We start from the raw sequence: 21,413 nt of genomic DNA, 5'->3' as shown, positions 1-21,413 counted from the left end.
CCCTAGCACAGAAACGAAGACCCAACATAGCAATCAATCAATCAATCAATCAATCAATCTTAAAAAATAAATAAATAAATAAATAAAGTTAGGGATAATTATGCCTGCCCCTTCTTTGCCTCAGGGTCACTTCAAGCCTCAAAAGAGGTATTGGGATGGGAGAGCATACCGTAAACCATAAGTGGCAGGTTGTTTACTTTGTTCATTCAGTAGAGGAGTATGGGAATGACAACATTTTGGAGACTGTTTGTGACATGTATCCCATTCTCCTTTTGCTCCCCTGTTGCTGAAGGTGGACGGGCAAGTGGTAGCACTGCTTGTGCAGAATCTGGAGCGTCTGGATGAGTCTGTGAAAGAAGAGGCAGATGGCGTCCACAACACTCTGGGTAAGGTGAAGGGTGCCAGCATTTTCTGAGTTTCTTTGTGTTTGTTTTGGGGTTTGGTACTCATTTCCTTCCTCCTTCATTATAGAGTCAACAGCAGGAGGGTTTTCCTTTTTTCTGCTCCCAAACTGCCTTTTCAGAAATGAAGACCCTTGTGTAAATTTCATATAACTGCTGCTTTGGTTTGGCTTGTGGTAATAAAAGCAGAAATCCTTCCTGGACAAAAACTGCTGGCTTCTTTGAGCAGGCCTTTGCCTTTGCCTCCAAAAGTTAGGATGAAGTCTATGCAGGATGAATTCTTTTTTTTTTTTTTTTTGCTTTGGAAAGTGTATATTTTACAATTTTTGAATCCCCTTCTGTTGGTTCTTCTTCACATTTCCCTTCAGTGGAACTACAAACTTTTGAACAACTGTATACAGGCATACCTCATTTTATTGCACTTTATCGTGCTTTGCAGATATTACATTTTTACAAATTGAAAGTTTATGGCAACCCTGCATTGTCAGATGATAGTTAGCATTATATACTAATACAGTATTTTTAAATTAAGGTATGTACATTTTTTTAGACATAATGCTATTGCATACCTAATAGACTACATACAGTATAGTGTAAACATAACTTTTATATGCAATAGGAAACCAAAATATTCATGTGATTCGCTTTATTGTGATATTCGCTTTATTGCAGTGGTCTGGAATCAAACCCACAATACCTCCAAGGTATGCTTGTACCTTTATAGGACATTTTATTTGAAAAAGAGTTAGTATTTCTTTTGCTTCTTATGTGTACTTTGCTGTGTAAACTGTGAGTTGAAATATTGCTGTTAACTTGGCTGCCCCTTTATCATATGTTCATTTAAGTGGATTCCTCTGCAATATTTCCCCTCCTCCTCCTTCTCCTTGAGTCTCTCTAGTCTTTCCCCCTGCAAAGTTGCTGAACCAATAGCCTATTTAAAATTGTGCTTTTGGGTAGTCCTCTTTATCACTGGTCACTGTCTTATAAAACCAAAGGTGACATATCTGTAAGCAGAGCTTGAGAAATGAACAAGGCCCAGCAGAAGTAGAAATTTTGATGAGATTAGATTTTCTCCCAGCTCCTTTGTGTCTACCACAGATTTCTCTTATAGCTTTATACTCTCTACTGTGAAGATTATCATAAAGAAGGAGGAAGACATGGCACCTAGGGAGTAAGAGAAGAGAGAACACAACAATCTGTGATTTGGGGGTTGGCTCTAGTATAGAGCCAGAATTTGGCATTGCCATCTGTTAGCCTAATGCTGAATTTTGCTGAGTAGAAAGAGTATCAGAAGTCTTAACTGACAGTTAATAAAAAGAGCCTGATGTAATGGAAAAAGCACCGGCCTGGCAGGCTATGAAGATCTGTCTAGTTTCAACTTGGTCCCTTACCAACAGCTCAGGAGATTAATCCCTCTTTCCCTTATTAAGCATCCGATGTTTGTCAGGCACTGTTCTAGGCACTGGGTAAATTAAAGATGAATTAGGCACAGTTCTTCTTAAGAGGCAGGCTGATGGGAAAGTCTTGAACAGAAAGGACAGGTAATACAGGGTGACAAATGGTATAATAGTGGGGAGCGCTATGGAAGTGAAGAGGAAGGGTCTCCAAATTGCTGGGTAGGAGCAGGTAGCTGATTAGGGCTGAATATGAAGACAGGTGCATTTTTTAAAATTCATTTATTTATTTATTTTTGGCTGCGTTGAGTCTTCATTGCTGCGCGCGGGCTTTCTCTAGTTGCGGCGAGCGGGGGATACTCTTCGTTGCGATGCGCAGGCTTCTCACTGCAGTGGCTTCTCTTGTTGTGGAGCACGGGCTCTAGGTGCGCAGGCTCAGTAGTTGTGGCGCACGACCTTAGTTGCTCCGCAACATGTGGGATCTTCCTGGACCAGGGATCGAACCCGTGTCCCTTGCATTGCAGGCGGATTCTTTTTTTTTTTTTTAATTTATTTATTTAGTTTATTTATTTTTGGCTGCGTTGGGTCTTTGTTGCTGCGCGTGGGCTTTCTCTAGTTGCAGCGAGCGGGGGCTACTCTTCATTGTGGTGCGCGGGCTTCTCATTGCGGTGGCTTCTCTTGTTGAGGAGCACGGGCTCTAGGTGCACGGGCTTCAGTAGTTGTGGCACACGGGCTTCAATAGTTGTGGCATGCGGGCTCAGTAGTTGTGTCGCACATGCTTAGTTGCTCCGTGGCATGTGGGATCTTCCCAGGCCAGGGCTTGAACCTGTGTTCCCTGCATTGGCAGGCAGATTCTTAACGACTGTGCCACCAGGGAAGCCCAGCAGGCAGATTCTTAACCACTGCGCCACCAGGGAAGTCCTGACAGGGGCATTTTGACGGAGAAATGTGAGATGGGCAAGGCAGTATCATTTGTAAAGCCATGAATGGGCAAGGGCTTTGGGGGAAGACTAGAAATGTACTGTGGCAGTGCGAGGTAGGTATGGTGGGAGATGGGACCGGAGGAGTAAGTTTGTCCAGATTATGGAAGACATTCTAAACCCTTGCAGGATGTTTGGATTTTATCCTAGTGGACAATAGAAAGCCATCTAAACTGTAAGCAGAATAAGATAAAAGCATTGGAGATTAAAATGAATGAGCTGATATCTTAGAAAATGTGAGAAAGTAATTAAGCTATTAAAATGATCTTCATCTCTCAGGGGTCTCGTTGCTACTCTGCTCCCACAGCTTTGTATCCACTCCCTGAAGGGCTGCCTGGTCATTCTTTAACTTGCCATTGGCGAGGCTGGCGTGAGTGAGGAAGCAGATAGGAGGTGTAGTGCTTTCTTCAGCCCTTTCTCTTCAAGACTCAGACCCGCTGGGCGCTGTGCTTAAAGAGCACAGAACTCCGATCTGCTTTATGATAGATAATAACATATCCTGGGATGGGGAGCAGATGAGCCCCTGAAGGAAGGAAAGCACTGGATGCAATAGAATGAGACTATAGGTTTGGGGTTTTTTTTTTAATGTCCTTTTTTTAGCATCATAATCATACAATCACTTTTTTTTTGCCTCCTCATTTAAAATTTTTCCATTAAACAGCAATTTGGTTGTTGTAGGAGATAGTAGGACCAATTATACTTGCTTCTGAGCACCTGACGGTTACCTCTGCCAGCGTGGTCTTTCCCCTCTGTGCACATTATTTTGTTCAGTTAAGATCATGCTTGCTTCCCTTGCAGTATCCAGAGAAAGAGATCTGAAAATGGATGAATCAGGAGAGGAAGAGTCACTGAATTCATCCCCTGGTTTTTCCTTAAGGCTTCTGCCTTGCCCCCTGTTTCTTTAGTCACAGGTCTCAGGGACTCTAGTACAGTGAGATTAAGAGGGCCTTCTTAGGCAGATATTCACACCTTTGTGTGTTCTGCTGTAGTGTTGTTCCCTGTTAACACAGAAAATCTTTCACTATTCCTTTAGTGAATTCCATCACATTCAGTTATGAGTTTTACTTGTAACATAACTTGAAGGAAAAAAAAAACCATAGCATCTCCCTGGTTAATCTGAAAATGACAACACAGCATCTGGCTGGGAGGAATACAGGGAAGTGGGAAGAGGAATAAAATGTCTGTCATGGGAAGCAAGCTTGTTGAAGATGGAAACAAAGTTGCCCTCCCAAATTACTGTTGTCTGTCTCCCTTCAGCTATTGTGGAGAACATGGCCGAGTTCCGGCCTGAGATGTGCACAGAGGCTGCCCAGCAGGGTCTTCTGCAGTGGCTGCTGAAGAGGCTGAAGGTAAGTTTGGCTTTGTGGGACTGTAGCTCAAACCTCTCTTTGCTCTGGGCACAGCTCATGCTGGGTCATCGGCACAGATTGTTATTCCTAGGCTATGTGATCTAGTTTAGGAATCTCTTGGCAACTCTTGCCTCTTTCTTTGCTTCTCTTCTTTTGTTTGTTTTAAAAGTACCCTTTAATGCCCCTGAAAATAATATAAACATGGTGTCAACAGAAATTCATGTGGTACAGAAGGTTTATACTGAAAATAAAAGTTCTCCTCTGCTGATTCCTTCTAGTTCCACTTCTCTGAGACAGCCTCTGTTAACAATATTTTATCTATCCTTCCAGAAATTTTCTGTGTAAATAGGAGTATGTGAGTGTGTGTGTGTTTGTGTGTGTTTCACAAATAGAATTATACATTATTTTCTTTTGCAAGTTGATCTTTTCGCTGAACTAATGGCTGCCTAGTATTCCATTTTACGGTTGTACCAAAGTCAATTTAACCATTCCCCTGTTTATAATAGTTTTTCACTGTTAAAACAATGCTGCAGTGAATATCCCCATGTACACATGCACATTTTCTTTTCCTTGAACGCTAGTGTTAGTTTATTTGTAGGATAAGTTCCTAGAAATAGAATTGATAGGTCAAAGGGTATGTACATTAACATTTTTGGTAGATATTGCAAAATCTAATAGTTGAGAGGGTCTGTTTCCCTTACTTACATTGGGTATTACCAAACTTAAAATTTTGTTAATCTGGTAATTGAAAACGGGTATTTCATTTTAATTTGGAATTTTAAAATCGAGGACAGTGTATTGGCTTTCAGTTGTTTATTAGCCATTTGTATTCATCTCTTTTAGCTTCCTATTTATATCCTTTGTTCATATTTCTGTTGGATTATTCATTCTCTTTCCTTCTTAGCATAGTCCTTTTGACCATCTTTTTAACATTTAGTGCTGTCACAGAGAGTAAATGAGGAAAGGGAGAGGTAAGAGCTTCTCTCAGGATAGTGTTAACAAGAGATATGATGGAAGGCAGTTTGGAACTGCCTATGTGCTACTGAAATAATCTCGGCAAGCAAGGGTTCCCAGCTTTTCAATGAGAAAGAGGAAGACGTGTTTGTAGCTGGTATGATTCTTTAAGTAGTCCTGGCCTTGCTGTGCTTCGGAGTGTCATAGAGATGCAGAAAGTCTGAGGTGCATCAGGTCCGATTTGTCCCCCACTGTCTTGGTAAGGCTAAGGAAGAAGATTCTGCCTAAGATATCATATGCCCCCACGGTTCCCTCCCTCTCTGACAGTCTAGGTCTTCCCCAATCCTTCTTATTTAATCCTTTGTTCCCATTAAATCTGTAACATAGACTTATATAACATGACTTGAGGATATTCAGCTAGCCTGCTGTATATTATCATCAGTGGGTATGGGCACATTTGCTGGCAGAGTATAAACTTAATGCATAGTTCAGTAGACTGCAACTTCCTACCCACACACACACCCTCGCCCTCGCCTTTCCTTTCAGGAAAAATCAGGTCTGGTTAATTCATTCATTGTCATTTTTGCAGCTTCCTTTTGACCTCCTCTCATGAGTTTTGATGTCCTTTGGTTTCCCCATGTAATTACCTTCACATCTCCCTCAGTTTCTTCTTTCCTCAATATTCAACAAATCTTTATTCTCCAAAGCCTTGAGACATTTTGGGGGTGAGGAGTAGGGGAGAGGAAAGTAAAACACGGAGTTAAGGGGGTAGGATAGATGGCAGAGACCTGAGTTGTTGATGGGGTGGCCATAGGTTGGGGCCTTAACCTTAAAATATACAAAATAATCCAATAGTTTTTGTCTTTTTGAAATCAGGACCGATTTTTCCCAGTTACTTGAGACTTGATACTGAATCAGGGATTCTTCATTAAACCAGAATGTAAAGCCTCTTCTGCCTTTTGAAAGGTGTTTAAACTTGCCAGTCTTTTTTTGAATTAGTAACAGGAAGGGAAATCAAGACCTTTGGGTGTTTGGCTTGGATTCCATTACCCTTATGAGAGTAATAAAGAGGTCCATTTGGTAGTCTTGCAAGCTTTTGACTCTTGCCTTTTAGGCATAGTGTTTATGCAATCCTCAAGGCATAAATAGCCTTGTTGCTGACTCTGAAACAGTTTTTCAAGGTTTTGGGGTATCTAAACATTAAAATGCTATTTGGTTATTTTACTAGTAAGCAAGTGCCCTTAGAAAAATCCTGTGCTGCCCAGAACATTAATGAAAGAAGGTTCTGCTTAAGGGCGAGGCCAGTAAGAAGGCATGTCTTTAAAACCAATGCCTTTCTCTTATTTCTCATAATCTAGGAAAGTGCTTATTTTAATCTTCACCATCATAAATATCATGGTGAATCAGAATGAGTGCTGGACCCAGATCCTTACTTTCACCAGTGGAACTTTTAAAAATACAGATTCCCAGACTTACTGTCTCAAGCCTCTGTCTTTGGTGTATTTTAGAGAAGTTCCACCTGTGGTTATAAATGTACAACCCTCACTAAGATCCACTGGTCTCTAGAAATGTGAGCATTTTTGTTCCGCACTGCTCCCAAACTAATTTAAAACTCCCTTTTCATTATGCCATTCCCTAGTCAAGAACCTTCCTAGAGTGGTGCTACTGCCCTCTGCATCAGATCCCACCATCTCTGCCTACTTTTCAAGGCCCTTTAACGTGGCCTGATCTTTCTTTTCTTTCCTTTTTCCTTTCATTTCTCAGTTTTGAAACACTGACCTTATTCCTGACATCTCTGACATCCTGAAACACATTCCTTATTCAGACATCTCTTGTACCTACCCCCTTTGCAAAGGTCAACAAGGGTCAACAGTGTTGACCTCTGTGTCTGTCTTTGTTCATGTTCCCCCCCTCCCCCAGGAATGACTCCTGCCTATGTAATTCTAAATTATACACCACCTTCATTAACCAACTTAAATCCCTACTCTTCCACATTGCCTCCATCATTTTTTGAACTGAAAGGAATTTTATAAGTTCTGTTGCAGATAAAAAATTAAAAATCAAGACCTGTAGAGATTAAGTGCCTTGCCCAAATTCATGCAGCTAGTTAGAGATAGAGCTAGAATTAAAACCCAAGCCTCCAGACTTTCTTCATGCACCCTTTCCACAGCACTACTTTGCCCCCAGCCCATATTGCCCTCTTTCTTTTCTGAATATCAATCATTTTATTTTTTTTCTACTGGTTCTCTTCTGGGAGTTAGCAGATCTGGGTTGTAACATACGCCTATAACTGTGTGACCCTTACGCTCATGGAACATCTTTTCTTCATCACCTGGCAGACTTTCCTCTTTTCATGTGTGCTCCTTGTCTTTCTCCCAATGTCCTTAAACTCCTTAAGAGCAAGGACTGGGACTCCATCATATGTGCATCTCCTCCCGATTGTTCTCAGGGTGTGGTTCCCAATGGGGAGCGTCAAAATTACCTGGCAACTTGTTGGAAATGCAAATTCTTGAACCCACCCCAGACTCATTAAATCTGCCCAGCTTGGGGTGGAGCCAGCAATCTGTGTTTTAACAAGCCCTCCAGGTGATTCTGATGCATGCTGAAGTCTGAGAACCCCCATCCTAGAGTACTTATGTTTACATTGCTTGATAAAACCCTGCTATTTAACTGATCATCCCCTGTTTATTCAGTAGTCCTTGAGTAACTAAGTGAGTGGCACATTGGTGAGTCTCCTTTATGTACTGGTAGCCTAGCAGTATACAGAGATACTCGTGGATTTCTTCATTCACTAAATGAAACCTCACTCATTTGTGCTGCTAATAAGGATAAAACCCATTGCGGAGGATTACATTAAATGGTTTAACAGGTAAGCAGATAACAGTAGTATGAGAGACACTGCACCATAGTTCACTTTTTAATGGGGAATACAAACTTACTAGGATATCGTGTACTATTGAAAATAACACCAAAACTTTTTTCTTTTCCAAAGAAACAAAATTGAGATTCCTTTTTGTTTCCCAATTAAATCATTGCTTCAAAAACAGTTGCAATGTTTGGCGTTTGAGCTAATGAATTGAGAATTGGCTATGTTATACTACATGTACAACTGGTTGATGCTAAGTCTGTAGCCTCTTATGACCAGGAGATGGGATTTTTGTAGGGCACAATCTGCTTTGACTATTGTCCAGGGCTGTAGCTGTGTCTGAACCTGCCCCATGTGTTCCAGGTACCAGAGGTGAGCTGCAGAAATAATCTGCAGCTTCTCGCTGTGGGTGGTAGCATAAATGTCTTGTACTTTCCAAAAAAGCAGCAGCTCCCAAAAAGGTGAAGTTTAATTTTATTCAAGGCCAGTACACGCTGAGTACAAACCTATGCTTGACTCTGTAATTACTCTGACAGCTGAAAGATTTAGGATCACCAGGCTCCTGGATAGAAGAGAGCCCCCAAAGCTCCAACTCCCATTGACTAACTTTGCAAAATCCAAGAGACTATACCTGCTAAATGAATTCTCCTTCCTCCTGATTTTGACTAAATGTCCTTGTAATTTGGCAGTTTGGTATTTTGCAGGCTTGGAGGCTGTCATCTCTGGCTGAGATTTAAACAGAAATAAAACTTCCTTGGTGACTTTTGTTTTTGGCTAGGCATGAAAGATTAGTCTCCTGCTTTCCCATCTAGCCCAGTTTCACTCAACATAAGAGATATCAATCAGGTTAGAGGGGCAGAGTAGTTTGGCCAAGATCACATAGCTGGTAACTGTTAGAACTGAGATTCTAACCTGGATATTTCTGATCCCAATCATCAGAAAAACTTACAGCAACTATTATGTATTAGGTACTTCCATATTATTTAATTCTCAGAGTAACTCTCCAAAGAAGATGTTATTTTATTGTTTCCATTTTACAGATAAAGAAACTTGAGACCAGGAAATGTTACTTCAGTCATAGGTGAACATTCTTAATTTATGGTGCCATCAGTATCTCAGTAATTTTGTTTTTACAGGGTTCTATGCCAAAAAGGACCTACCAGTCCCATTTAAAGTAGTTAGGTCCAAACAAATTTAATACATATTTATGTCCTAAGACTTTAGTAGCCGTTCAAAAAAATAATATGCATGAATTAAAATAAAATATATTTTTTATTTCATTCTTAAATACCACAATTACTTACCAGTAGATGTGTGTGCCTCTTGTGTAGTTGTACTACACAACTTCTAAAGCCTTGGAATCAGATGGAACACAACCGTCTTCATTCCTGTTCCACATTGATTTTCACATAGCTCTTTTATCACAGCAACCACCTAAACCCAGCTTCACAAAGAAAAGATGTCATCAAAAGAAATGTACATAATTCAAAAGGAGACATGTACCAAAATGTTCATTGCAGCTCTATTTACAATAGCCAGGACATGGAAGCAACCTAAGTGTCCATCAACAGATGAATGGATAAAGATGTGGATATATATACAATGGAATATTACTCAGCCATAAAAAGGAACGAAACTGAGTTATTTGTAGTGAGGTGGATGGACCTAGAGACTGTCATACAGAGTGAAGTAAGTCAGAAAGAGAAAAACAAATACCATATGCTAACACATATATATGGAATCTGAAAAAAAAAAAGAAAATGGTCAGAAGAACCTAGGGGCTAGACGGGAATAAAGACACAGACCTACTAGAGAATGGACTTGAGGATATGGGGAGGGGGAAGGGTAAGCTGGGACAAAATGAGAGAGTGGCATGGACATATATACACTACCAAATGTAAAATAGATAGCTAATGGGAAGCAGCTGCATAGCACAGGGAGATTAGCTCGGTGCTTTGTGACCACCTAGAGGGGTGGGATAGGGAGGGTGGGAGGGAGGGAGATGCAAGAGGGAAGAGATATGGGGACCTACATATATGTATAACTGATTCACTTTGTTATAAAGCAGAAACTGACACACCATTGTAAAGCGATTATACTCTAATAAAGATGTTAAGAAAAAAAAAAAAGAAAGAAATGTACCTGAAGCTAGTGGTTAACATGCTCACTAATCAGCAGATGTGAGATGTCACTGTGCTTTCCTTGGAAATCCTGTAAATCCTTGCAATCCCCTGTGAATTCAATATGATGTCCCAGGTACCTTGGCACACAGTTTGGGAACTGCAGACTTAGTGTCACATAGGTAGTACATGCTTATGAGTTAAATCTAGGTATGTCTCATCCCAGGTTCATGTCCTTTTTTTTTTTTTTAACGTAAATGTATTACTTGATAAAATTAACTTTAATTCAGTGTAATTTTTTAAATGACGTAACAATGGACCAGTTTCATTTCAAATTTGCCTGTTTGCTATCACGTTCAATTTTGTGTCTTGCATATAGCAGGTGCCCAATAAATATTTGTTGGAAAAAAAGGGGAAACCTCTCTCTTACCTTAGAGACAGGAGTTTATAAAATCAAATGAAAGACCAGAGGCATTGGAACCACAGAAAGGCTATTGCTCTAGTGGCCTGATGTCTTTTGGCTTCTTTCAGTTGAGTGTATCTTGTTTGCAACAAGAATCCTGACCCTTAAAAAGCTGCATATAAGTTGGTGTGGCTTAAATAATTTAAACTAGCAATACTTGAATTTAAATCATTTGAGTAAGTGATTTTATTAGCGAATCCTTCATTCTGATAGACATGCTCACCCCTTGGCTTTTCACTTTTGTATTTTGATTTGTATAAAACTGTTTTTCTTAAAGTGAAAAACGCCACAGATTGCATTTAAACCCTGGCTGTTGTACTGAATTTCTTGAAACAAGGCCTTAAGCTTGCCCAGGGAGCATAACTTGCAGTCAGCACACATAAGACCTTGTATTTACAGATCTTTTAACCTAAGATGGGTCATACCTGTTCAGCCTTCTGAAACCCTATGGGGTGCACTTAGGCTTGATGGGGAAGACATGCAGAGAGAACTGAAAAGATGCTGGGTGTTGCTTCATTAGGGTCCACTCTTCCTTCTTAAGTGCAGAATCAGTGTCCAAACAGAGCTGTGAATGGCGCTAAGGGGATGGAGGTATTAGCTTCAGTATAAACACTTCTCCTGTCCTTTCCAGGCACAGTAATTATTTGTTAGTTCAAAAACCTGGATGGGTAGCAAGGCTGCTGCTGATTAACAGTCGTGGTCTTCGTGGCTGCATTTTAAGGATCAAGGGTGCGGTAAATAAAAACACATCGATGAGGCTTGCGCTCCTCTCTGTGTACCTTTATCCAAGGGGCATCGTAAATGATGAGGCACTTGAGTCTCACTACTGGGGCAACAATGTGGATGACCATGAAAAATAGGATCTGCAGTAGATGTGTCCCCTCTGCAACTCCAAGTAGCAGAGCATGCAGCAGGGAAAGAATTGTGGGTAGTAATTTGGGTATTAAAATATTAACACATTTCTGCATATTTAATGTGGTTTCCTTTTTAAATAGTAGGCAGATTATGGCCCACGAGCAGATAGGTTTATGATTTCAAATTAAATTTTAAGCATTTAAAAAAAAAATCCGAAAGGAACTACTTTGTTATAAAGACATTCAACTAATCAAAACAAGAGCTTGCTTTCTTTTCAGCTTCTCTGATCATCTATCAGCTAATTTACAGCCTAATTTTATGATTGTAACTTGTGAATGAAGCTTCATGATGGATTTTAGTCTTAAATGTTCAAAACTTTCAATCATTTATCTACTTCACATTTGAGTATGTATTATGTGCTAGACAATAGTCCCTAGACTCAAAATGGGGAATTTGGGAAGGCTTCACAGAGGAGGTGACATTTGCACCTGGGCTTTAGGAGTGTGAGAGCTGTTGTGTACATCTACTGTTTATGGTTTTACTATGCAGTGCTTGAGTCTGGTCTCTTGAGAACAGAGGCAGACTTTTTTTTACCCTTAACCTGCCCTTTCCCTTTCTAACTTCTACTTCTCTCTAACTCGGATCCTAGTACTTGTGAAAAAATTTGTCCTGGGGAAGGAAGCAAGGCCCCTTAATGTTTTTCTCATTTCTCCTATTTCCCAACAGGCAAAGATGCCTTTTGATGCCAACAAACTGTATTGTAGTGAAGTGCTGGCCATATTGCTCCAGGACAATGATGGTAAGGCTCCCTCTCGGTATTGATATTCTGTTAGGATAGGAGCCAGGCTTGTTTCAGCTCATGACAGCAAGCTCTCTTGCCTTTGGCATCCCCTTGCTCTCCCTCTCGCTCTCTGCAGCTTTTGTACTCTGTCAAGCTGTATTGATTTTGCTTGCTGATGTATCAGTGTTAGACGGCTGTAAAATCTGACAGTTAGCTTCATTTTTTTTTTTTCTCCTTCTATTTTTTTCCCCTTTTAGAGAACAGGGAATTGCTTGGGGAACTGGATGGAATCGATGTGCTTCTTCAGCAGTTATCCGTGAGTAATTCTTATGCTTCCTGTGTGCCGTGAAGATACATGGCTTGCTTTAAATGGGAGGTGGAGCTGGAAATTGTTGGAAGGAATAAGCCATGTGATGCAAGCCATATGGAGTGTGTTGGCAGGTTTGAGGTCACATTGGAGGTACATGGTTTGCCTCCTTTTCTTAGTCATTTGCTCTTTATGACCAGATATCACTGTGTATCTGGTGTGGACTTTCTCAGTCTTCTGATATTTATCAATACAAAAGAGGTGTGCTTCCTGCTTTAGTGTATATTCTTGAGCCAAGAATGCCAAAGTATTTTTAGTTGACCCACTCCCAAGATTATTCACTTGCTTTCCTGTCAGTCTGCCACTAAATTGGAGTCTATTCATTTAGGATCCAGATAAGCTTCAGGAGTACAAGTTCCAATACAATGGGATAGAGGTCAGAGAGGAGGATAGGGAAGGATGTGGCACTGGAGGCTGGAAAATAGAAATTGCCATTTTGCTCGTTGTAAGAAATGTAAATCCTGTTGAAATGTTGTTCTGCTGGCATTCTGAAAATACTGTTAAGATTTTTTTTGTAACAGATCTCATCTGTGCTATTCCAAAACCAGGACTGAAAATAGATCATTTGGATAAAATCTTAAGAGTGTTGGGAGTGTCTGAGATGTCAGTTTGCATACAGCTTTCGTCTTGGTGCCAGCAGCCTGAGTGGCTTGGCCTCCACCCCAAAAAATAGAGCTTTGAAACGTGAATCTGTTCCCAATTCTGGGAAAGTGCTTAGTCCTGTTCCCGCAAGATTATTGATCATTTTGTAGTAGACTGTATGGGTATGCATACACTGTTAAAAGGCTTTCCTCTTAACATGCCATATATTTCTGGCAAAGATAAAACTGCTTTTCGCTGTTCCCATGACTTAGAGCCACAACTAGTCTATGAGGCAGTTCAGTAGCCCTGATGGTTAGCCCTGTTCCTTATGTTGAGCCAAGATTTGCCCTTCAGGACTGTGGTTTCTTTTAGAAGGGAAAGAAATGTGGTTGGGTAGGGCAAGTGGAGGGCTTTGGGGGGTAGCTGGCAAAGTTGTTTCTTGATCTGGATGCTGGTTTCAGGGGTGTTCACTTTATTCATTTAGCTATACTTGTCTTTTATAGAGTTTTCTACATGTTAATTTATTTCACAGTGAAAAGGTTTTGTTGGTTTTTGTTAAATTGCCTCCTTGGAACTATCAGTTATTCATGGACTCAGTGGTCAGTTGAGTGTTCTGGTTTTTTGCATGAACTGATAGCCATTTATTTAACCTGTGCATCAGAAAGCCCAGTTTCTCTATAATGGAAACTGATGAGAATTTTGTTTGGTAAGCTTCTGTTTCCTCAGTTATAGGGTTTTTGGAGTAGATAGGCTTTGGAAACTGTTGAGTGCTGGTTGATGAAAAGGCATTTCTCTTATGGTTCTGTGCTTTCTGATATCTTTACTTGACAGGTGTTTAAAAGACACAATCCTAGCACAGCCGAGGAGCAGGAGATGATGGAGAATCTGTTTGATTCACTCTGTTCCTGCCTAATGCTCAGTTCCAATCGTGAGCGCTTCCTGAAGGGTGAGGGTCTTCAACTGATGAATCTCATGCTAAGGTATGCTTCTTATCTCCTGTTATCTCCTAGCTCTCCATCTTTTTTTGCCCAACTCTTCACTGTTAGCCTGGATTCAAGAACATGTAGCTATGGTCTTTTATTCCATTGAGTTTCCTAGATATATAAAACAGTAAAGTCTTCAAGTGTGTGTATGGTCTTTTCTAAAGTTAGATTGGATGAATAAAAAGTATATTTCAGTCTGTGCCCTATGTCATTTGTGTGTCATTTGGTAATAGGACCACTCCATCAAAGGGAAATGTTTTTTTTGCTCCTCCTTATAGTGTGTTGGTTTTGGGAAATCTAGTCGTTAACTTCTCAGCATATCCTATGTTAATTTCTAAACTTAGCCCAGTTTTCTTTATATTCCACATAGACTTGTCTGTGCCATATGTTTGTCCATATTTTTATTATTGACAGCAGAATACAATTCATATTTTTCACTTATACATATTTTTCATTATGTGTTATTTTCAATAATGCATTGTGCATGTGCTGTGTGGCTAGCATAGGAGATATGAAAATGTGCAAGACAGTTCTAGAACTTTTCTTTATAGTACTTTCCTTGTATATCTTATTATTTATGCTTTAATTTCTTAAAATATTTATAGTAAATATCATGTTAGTATAATTCACAGAATCCTAAAGTTGGAAGTAACTGGGAGATAGCTTGTTATGGATAACTCTTTTGAGAAATCTGGCTTGGAAGGGAAATAGAGAAATGGTGTGAAGGGGTAACCAGAGAAGGGGTTGTAGTATCAATGGTCAGTTTTTTCAATTGAGAGATGCTAGAGACTCTAATCATGGGATTATTCTTTATGAAATTGAGCCAGAGTCTGCTGTCTGGAAACATATTCAGATACACTGAAAATTCTGTTAATTTATTTCATGGAAAAAAATTTTTAATAAATTTGATAGCTTAGAATATAGACATGCAAAACTACCGTTAGTAGTAGGACTGATAAGGTACTATGTTAAGTGCTTGGCTTATACAGAATTGGAGGACAGGATTCCTGCCTCCAAGAAGCTAAAAAACAGCTCTGTCACTTGAACACAGCCCAACTTTGGATGCATATTCCTTGTAGTCTTTTTTCCCATAATTTTTTTCTTTCTAACAGCTTTTTAGGCCTACCACACATGTAATTTTCCATACTTTTTTTTGTTTGTTTGTTTGTTTGTTTGAACTTAACATGCTGTTTCCCATGTTTTGACATAACCTTCATGAGAGTTTTCAATAACTGAATAATGGACTCGAAGGGAATATAACTTAGTCTTCCTTTGTTATTGATATTGAGGGTATTTCCAATGTTTTGTTGTTATAAAAAATTCTCCAATGACAAATTCTACAAATTTTTGTGTTTAAACTATTTTTGTATGTAAGATTATCAAGGTATATGTTACTAAAACCTCTCCTCTTTAAAGGCTTGTGTAGGCCCAGTGGCACAGTAGACCTCTTGGTTTGTCCAGTGTGTACCAGACCTTAGATTGATTGAAGAATCTTCCTTTGTGGAACTGTTTTTAAAAATTTATTTTGAAGTGCAGAGAGGGGCATTGGAATTATTCAGAGGCCTTTAGTGTTCAGCTGATTTTTGCTAGCTTTACTCTCTTGAGTCTTTTGTTTGTTTATCTCCTTTACCCTTCTAATTGCCTGTCCTTTTGTTGAAATGACCCACCTTCTCTCAAGCAAATAGCATATAAAGAAGATGCATTTGGCTTCCTGGACCTTCTAACCTTAAAACTATACTCTGCAGGGACTTTTCTCTAAGCTTCTTAAAGGTCTGAACTGCCAGTGTCTTTGGATATTTGAGTGCAAATATGAGGTGATGTATTCCTGTAGCATATGGCTTGTAAATGTGCAGCAGTGGGGAGCTGAATAAATAACCAGAAATATGGATTATTCAAGCAGGAATGCTGAGATTCTGGGAGCCTAATTAAAAAGGAGCTCCAAAAGACTTAGAAACTGTACCTTTGTAGGATCTCCTAACTTTTCATTTTTGAATGCTGAAGTTATTGTTAGATTAATTCTTTCACATTAATTAACTATATTAGCAGATTCAGCATTTCTTTTTTTCTCTTTCCTATGCTCTTTGTTCTGTGTTATTTTTCTTCTTCAGACTCCCAAATGGAAAGTTTAATTGGGAGGGAATTTTTTTTTCCTACTAGATTCGTCCTTCCTGATCTTCTAGCAAGAGCTGCCAAGTTGCTCTCTGTCTCAGGGGAACCCATTCAAAGACCATAAAGCTGTAACACTAGAAGTTCAGGAAAATTTCTGTGCTTCCATTGCCCCTAAATACTAATCTTTATTTTGATTTAGGCGTTCATCAAACAGTTATGAAATGGCCACCTGGAGAGGTGGCAGTATGGTGTAGTGTGGAAGAATGGGCTTTGGAGTTGAGGCAAATGTAGGTTTGGAACATAGTTCTTTCACTTACTAGTTCTGGATATTTGGTGAGTTACTCTAAGCTTTCTGTCCTCTGACCCTCACTTTTTTCATATGAAAAATGGGAGTAATCCAAATTTGCAGGGATCTTTGTGGGTATTAGACCATATATATAAATTGACTAGGACAGTTCAGCAGTTCTTAAAACATTGGTAAAGTGCTATGTTAACTTACTGTGTTAAGTGCTAGGCTTATACGGACATGAACAAGACAGGATTCCTGCCTTCAAGAAACTCAGTTGCTAGTGATGGAGGCCAACATTAAATAACCGTAATATAATTTAATGTGTTAACTATTGAGAGGAACAGTTAATTTTGCATGTCCACAGAATTTTTTTTTATGTTTCTGATTATTGATAAGGAAAGGTCACCAACAAGATAGTCATTTATACATTTATATGCACAAATTATCACACATACATATATATTGGGTTGGCCAAAAAGTTCGTTCGGGTTTTCTGTAACAGCTTACAGAAAACCCGAACGAACTTTTTGGCCAACCCAATACAACCCAATTTAATAGTTTTATCACCTTTATTGAGGCATAATTTATATGCAGTCAAACACTAATTTTAATTTTGACAAATGTATATACCTTTGTTTTCACCATAATGAAGATGCAAGATACTGCCGACTGAAAAGAATGCACAACATGAGTTGTGAGTTAAGTTTTATTTGGGGCAAAATGAGGACTGTAGCCTGGGAGACAGCCTCTCTGAGAGCTCTGAGGAACTGCTCTGAAGAGGTAAAGGGGGAGGTCAGTACATATATGATTTTGGTGAAGGGGAATACGTGCAATCAAGCACACATTTCGGCAGAGGGTTGCTGCTAGTCACGAGGAGCAGATTAATGATTTTACTGTTTTTCTAGATATGAGAGGTTGCAAGAAATTAGGCTCATAAAATCTTCTCCTGCCCTTCCACCATACACAAAAATAAACTCAATATGGCTTAAAGAATTAAATATAAGACACAACACCGTAAAACTCCTGGAAGAGAACGTAGGCAAAACATTTCTGACATAAATCATAACAATGTTTTCTTAGGTCAGTCTCCCAAGGCAAAAGAAATAAAAGCAAAAATAAACAAATGGGGCCTAATCAAACATATAAGCTTTTGCACAGCAAAGGAAACCATAAATAAAATGAAAAGACAACCTCCGGAATGGGAGAAAATATTTGGAAACGATGTGACAGACAAGGGCTTAATTCGCAAAATATACAAACGGCTCATACTGCTCAATATCAAAAAAAAACCCAATCAGAAATTGGACAGAAGACCTAAATAGACATTATTCCAAAGAAGACATACAGATAGCCAACAGGCACATGAAAAGATGTTCAACATTGCTATTATTAGAGAAATGCAAGTCAAAACTAAAATGAGGCATCAGCTCACACCAGTCAGCATGGCCATCATCAAGAAGTCTACAAATAATAAATGCAGAGAGGGTGTGGAGAAAAGGGAACCCTCCTACACTGTGAGTAGGAATGTAAATTGGTGGAGCCACTATGGAGAACAGTATGGAAGTTCCTTAAAAAACTAAAAATAGAGTTACCATATGACCCAGTAGTCCCACTCCTGGGCATATATCCAGAAAAGAGGAAAACTGTAATCTGAAAAGATACATGCACTCCAGTGTTCATAGCAGCACTATTTACAATAGCCAAGACATGCAAGTAACTTAAGTGTCCATCAACAGATGAATGGATAAAGAAGATGCTGTATATATATATATATATATATATATATATATATATACAATGAAATGTTATTCAGCTATAAAAGAGAATAAAATATTGCCATTTGCAGCAACATGGATGGACCTAGAGATTATCATACTAAGTGAAGTCAGTCAGACAGAGAAAGACAAATATCATATGATGTCACTTATATGTAGAATCTAAAAAAATGGTACAAATGAACTTATTTACAAAACATAAATAGACTCACAGACATAGAAAACAAACTTATGGTTACCAAAGGGGAAAGGATTGGGAGGAGAGATAAATTAGGAGTTTGGGATTAACACATACGCACTACTATATATAAAATAGATAAACAACAAGGACCTAATGTATAGCACAAGGAACTATATTTGATATTTTGTAATGACCTGTAATGGAAAAGAATCTATAATGGAGCTGAATCACTTTGCTGTACACCTGCAACTAACACGACATTGTAAATCAACTATACTTCAACAACAACAAAAAATCTTCTGAAAATACCTAACTCTCTGGAGGCCTGTTCTGCCAGTTCTTGCCAGAGCACAGTGTGCCTCATTCCTGATATCTCCACCCTGAACTCCTTTCAGGGTGTGTTGAAGGTCAGCGACTGCTGTGGTTAGTGACCTAATCCTTGTAGAGGCAGATGGCAAGTGACAACTTTCAGTTGGCAATACATAGTTTTATATTTTGTAGTAGCCACAGTAAAAAGTTTAAAAGAAACAAAATAATGGGTTTTATTTAATGCCGTATATTATAAATCAATTCAACATGTAATCAATAAAAAATATTATTAAGCCATTTTGCATTATATTTTCCTACTAAGTCTTTAAAATCCAGTGTGTATTTTACATTAACATCTGAACTCAATGCTAAATTTTCATTACATTACTTAATTTGTATTTAGATTTCATAAAATTTACAGTTGAAAAAGTAGATTCCCATACTTAGGTTTCTCTAAACGTACTTAACTGTTTCCCAATAACTGAATCAGTATCAATTTTTTAACTTAAATTTATTTAAATTAAATTTAGATTTTAGCTCCTCAATTTATATCTGAAATTTAGCTATATTTCAGATGCTCAATGGCTACATGTGGCTAGTGGCTATGATATCAGACAATGCATGTGTAGATCATTTTTATCACCCTCCAAAATTTCCTTGATCCCTTTTGCAATCACTTCCCACCAATCCACCTTTGACCTCAGTTAAACATTGTCATTCTAGAATTTCATATAAATAGGATCATACAGGATGTGTTTTGTTTAGCTTATTTAACTCAACAGGTTGTTTTTGAGGTTCATTTATTTTGCATGTATCAGTAGTGTGATTCTTTTTTTATGCTTGGTAGTATTCCATTATATTTCTGCATTCCAGCATATCAGTTTGTTTATTTATTCACCTGTTCTAGACATTTGGGTTGTCTCCATTGTTTTGCTGTTGTGAATAAAGCTGCTTAAAAGTCTTTGGATAAACATATATTTTCATTTCTCTTGGGTAGATACCTGGGAGTGGAATGAGTGAGTCATATATTAAATAAAAATTTACTATTAGAAACTACCAAGTTGTTTCCCAAAATGATTGTATCATTTTATATCCCTACCAGCAAGGCATGAGAACTCCAGTTGCTCTGTATCCTCCTTAATACCTGGTATTGTCAGATTTTAGTTTTAGCCCTTTGAGTGAGTGTGCATTGTGGCTTTAATCTGCATATAACTGATTACTCATGTTGTTGAGCATCTTTTCATGTTCATATTGACCTTTCTTATATCTTTAGTTAAAGTCAAACCTTTGTTCAGACCTTTTGTCTAAATTTTATTTGGGTTGTCTTATTGAGTTTTAAGTGTTCTTTACTCTAGATAGAAGTCTTTGTCAGATACATGTTTTAGAGATATTGTTTTCCTAGTCTGTGGCTTGCCTTTTCATTTTTTAGCAGTGTCTTTTTAAAGAGCAAATGTTTTACTTTGATAAAGTCTAATTTGTAAAAAATATTTTTTAAATTGTGCTTTTGCTATGGTATATAAACTGTGTTTGTCTAACCCAAGGTCTCAAAGTGTTCCTTTCATATTTTCTTTTACAACTTTCAGTTTTAGGCATTTATGGGTCTGTGATCCATTTTAAGTTAATTTTTATATGTAGTGTTAGATATGAATTGAGGTTCTTGGTTTTATTTATTATTTTTGCATATAGATGTCCAGTTCTGGCACCATTTATTGCAAAGACTGTCCACGTTCCGTTTAATTGCCTTTACAACTTTGTCAGAAATCAATTATATATGTGTGGGTCTATTTCTGTGCTTTCTATTCTGCTCCATTGATCTGTGTATCTATCTTTTTGCCAACACAACCCTATTTTGACTTTATGGTTAAGTCTTGAAATTACATGGTGTGAATCCTCTGACTTAATGTCTTTTTAAAGATTGTTTTAGCTATTCTAGTTCTTTAGTTTCTTTGTCTTTCTGTATAAATTTTAGAATCAGCCTGTTAATTTCTAGAAAAACTCTGCTGGGGTTTTGATTGGTATCATCTTGAATCTATAGGTTCTTCTGGGGAGGATGGACATCTTTGCAATAATGAGTCTTCCAATCCATGAACATGGTATATTTCTTCATTTATTTAGGTCTTTGATTTCTTTCATCAATGTTCTGATTTTTAAAGACAATTTGATACTTTATATTTTCCTAGAAATTTTCAATTTCATAGACTTTCAAGTTTATTAATATGTTGTCCTTGTATTTGTATCATTCTTTTCTATATCTTCCATTTCATTTCATCTTTTTCATTTTCACCTCTTTATGTCTCTTTTATAATCCTGGTTTTTTTGAATTTTTGAATTTTATTTATTTTTTTATACAGCAGGTTCTTATTAGTTATCCATTTTATACATATTAGTGTATATATGTCAATCCCAATCTCCCAATTCATCCCACCACCACCCCCCCACCACCACTTTCCCCCCTTGGTGTCCATACGTTTGTTCTCTACACCTGTGTCTCTATTTCTGCCCTGCAAACCAGTTCATCTGTACCATTTTTCTAGGCTTCACATGCATGCATTAATATACAGTATTTGTTTTTCTCTTTCTGACTTACCTCACTCTGTATGACAGTCTCTAGATCCATCCACGTCTCTACAAATGACCCAATTTCGTTCCTTTTTA

The 21,413-nt window shown here is 38.3% G+C and overlaps 1 protein-coding gene across 1 annotated transcript in view; it reads left to right on the top strand.

Annotated features, from left to right (window-relative positions):
* Positions 1–21,413, top strand: part of CTNNBL1 (catenin beta like 1) — a 163,461-nt gene that overhangs the window by 60,846 nt on the left and 81,202 nt on the right. Inside the window, exons 6-10 of the mRNA XM_036825769.1 lie at positions 293–386; positions 4,033–4,124; positions 12,109–12,181; positions 12,421–12,479; positions 13,944–14,092. Coding sequence (XP_036681664.1) covers positions 293–386; positions 4,033–4,124; positions 12,109–12,181; positions 12,421–12,479; positions 13,944–14,092 — 467 coding nt within the window. The remainder of the gene's footprint in view (positions 1–292; positions 387–4,032; positions 4,125–12,108; positions 12,182–12,420; positions 12,480–13,943; positions 14,093–21,413) is intronic.

Source organism: Balaenoptera musculus, chromosome 15 (genome assembly GCF_009873245.2).
Source record: "Balaenoptera musculus isolate JJ_BM4_2016_0621 chromosome 15, mBalMus1.pri.v3, whole genome shotgun sequence".
NCBI lineage: Eukaryota > Metazoa > Chordata > Mammalia > Artiodactyla > Balaenopteridae > Balaenoptera > Balaenoptera musculus.
Note: the sequence above shows the minus strand (reverse complement) of the source record. Positions and strands in the feature narration are given on the sequence as shown.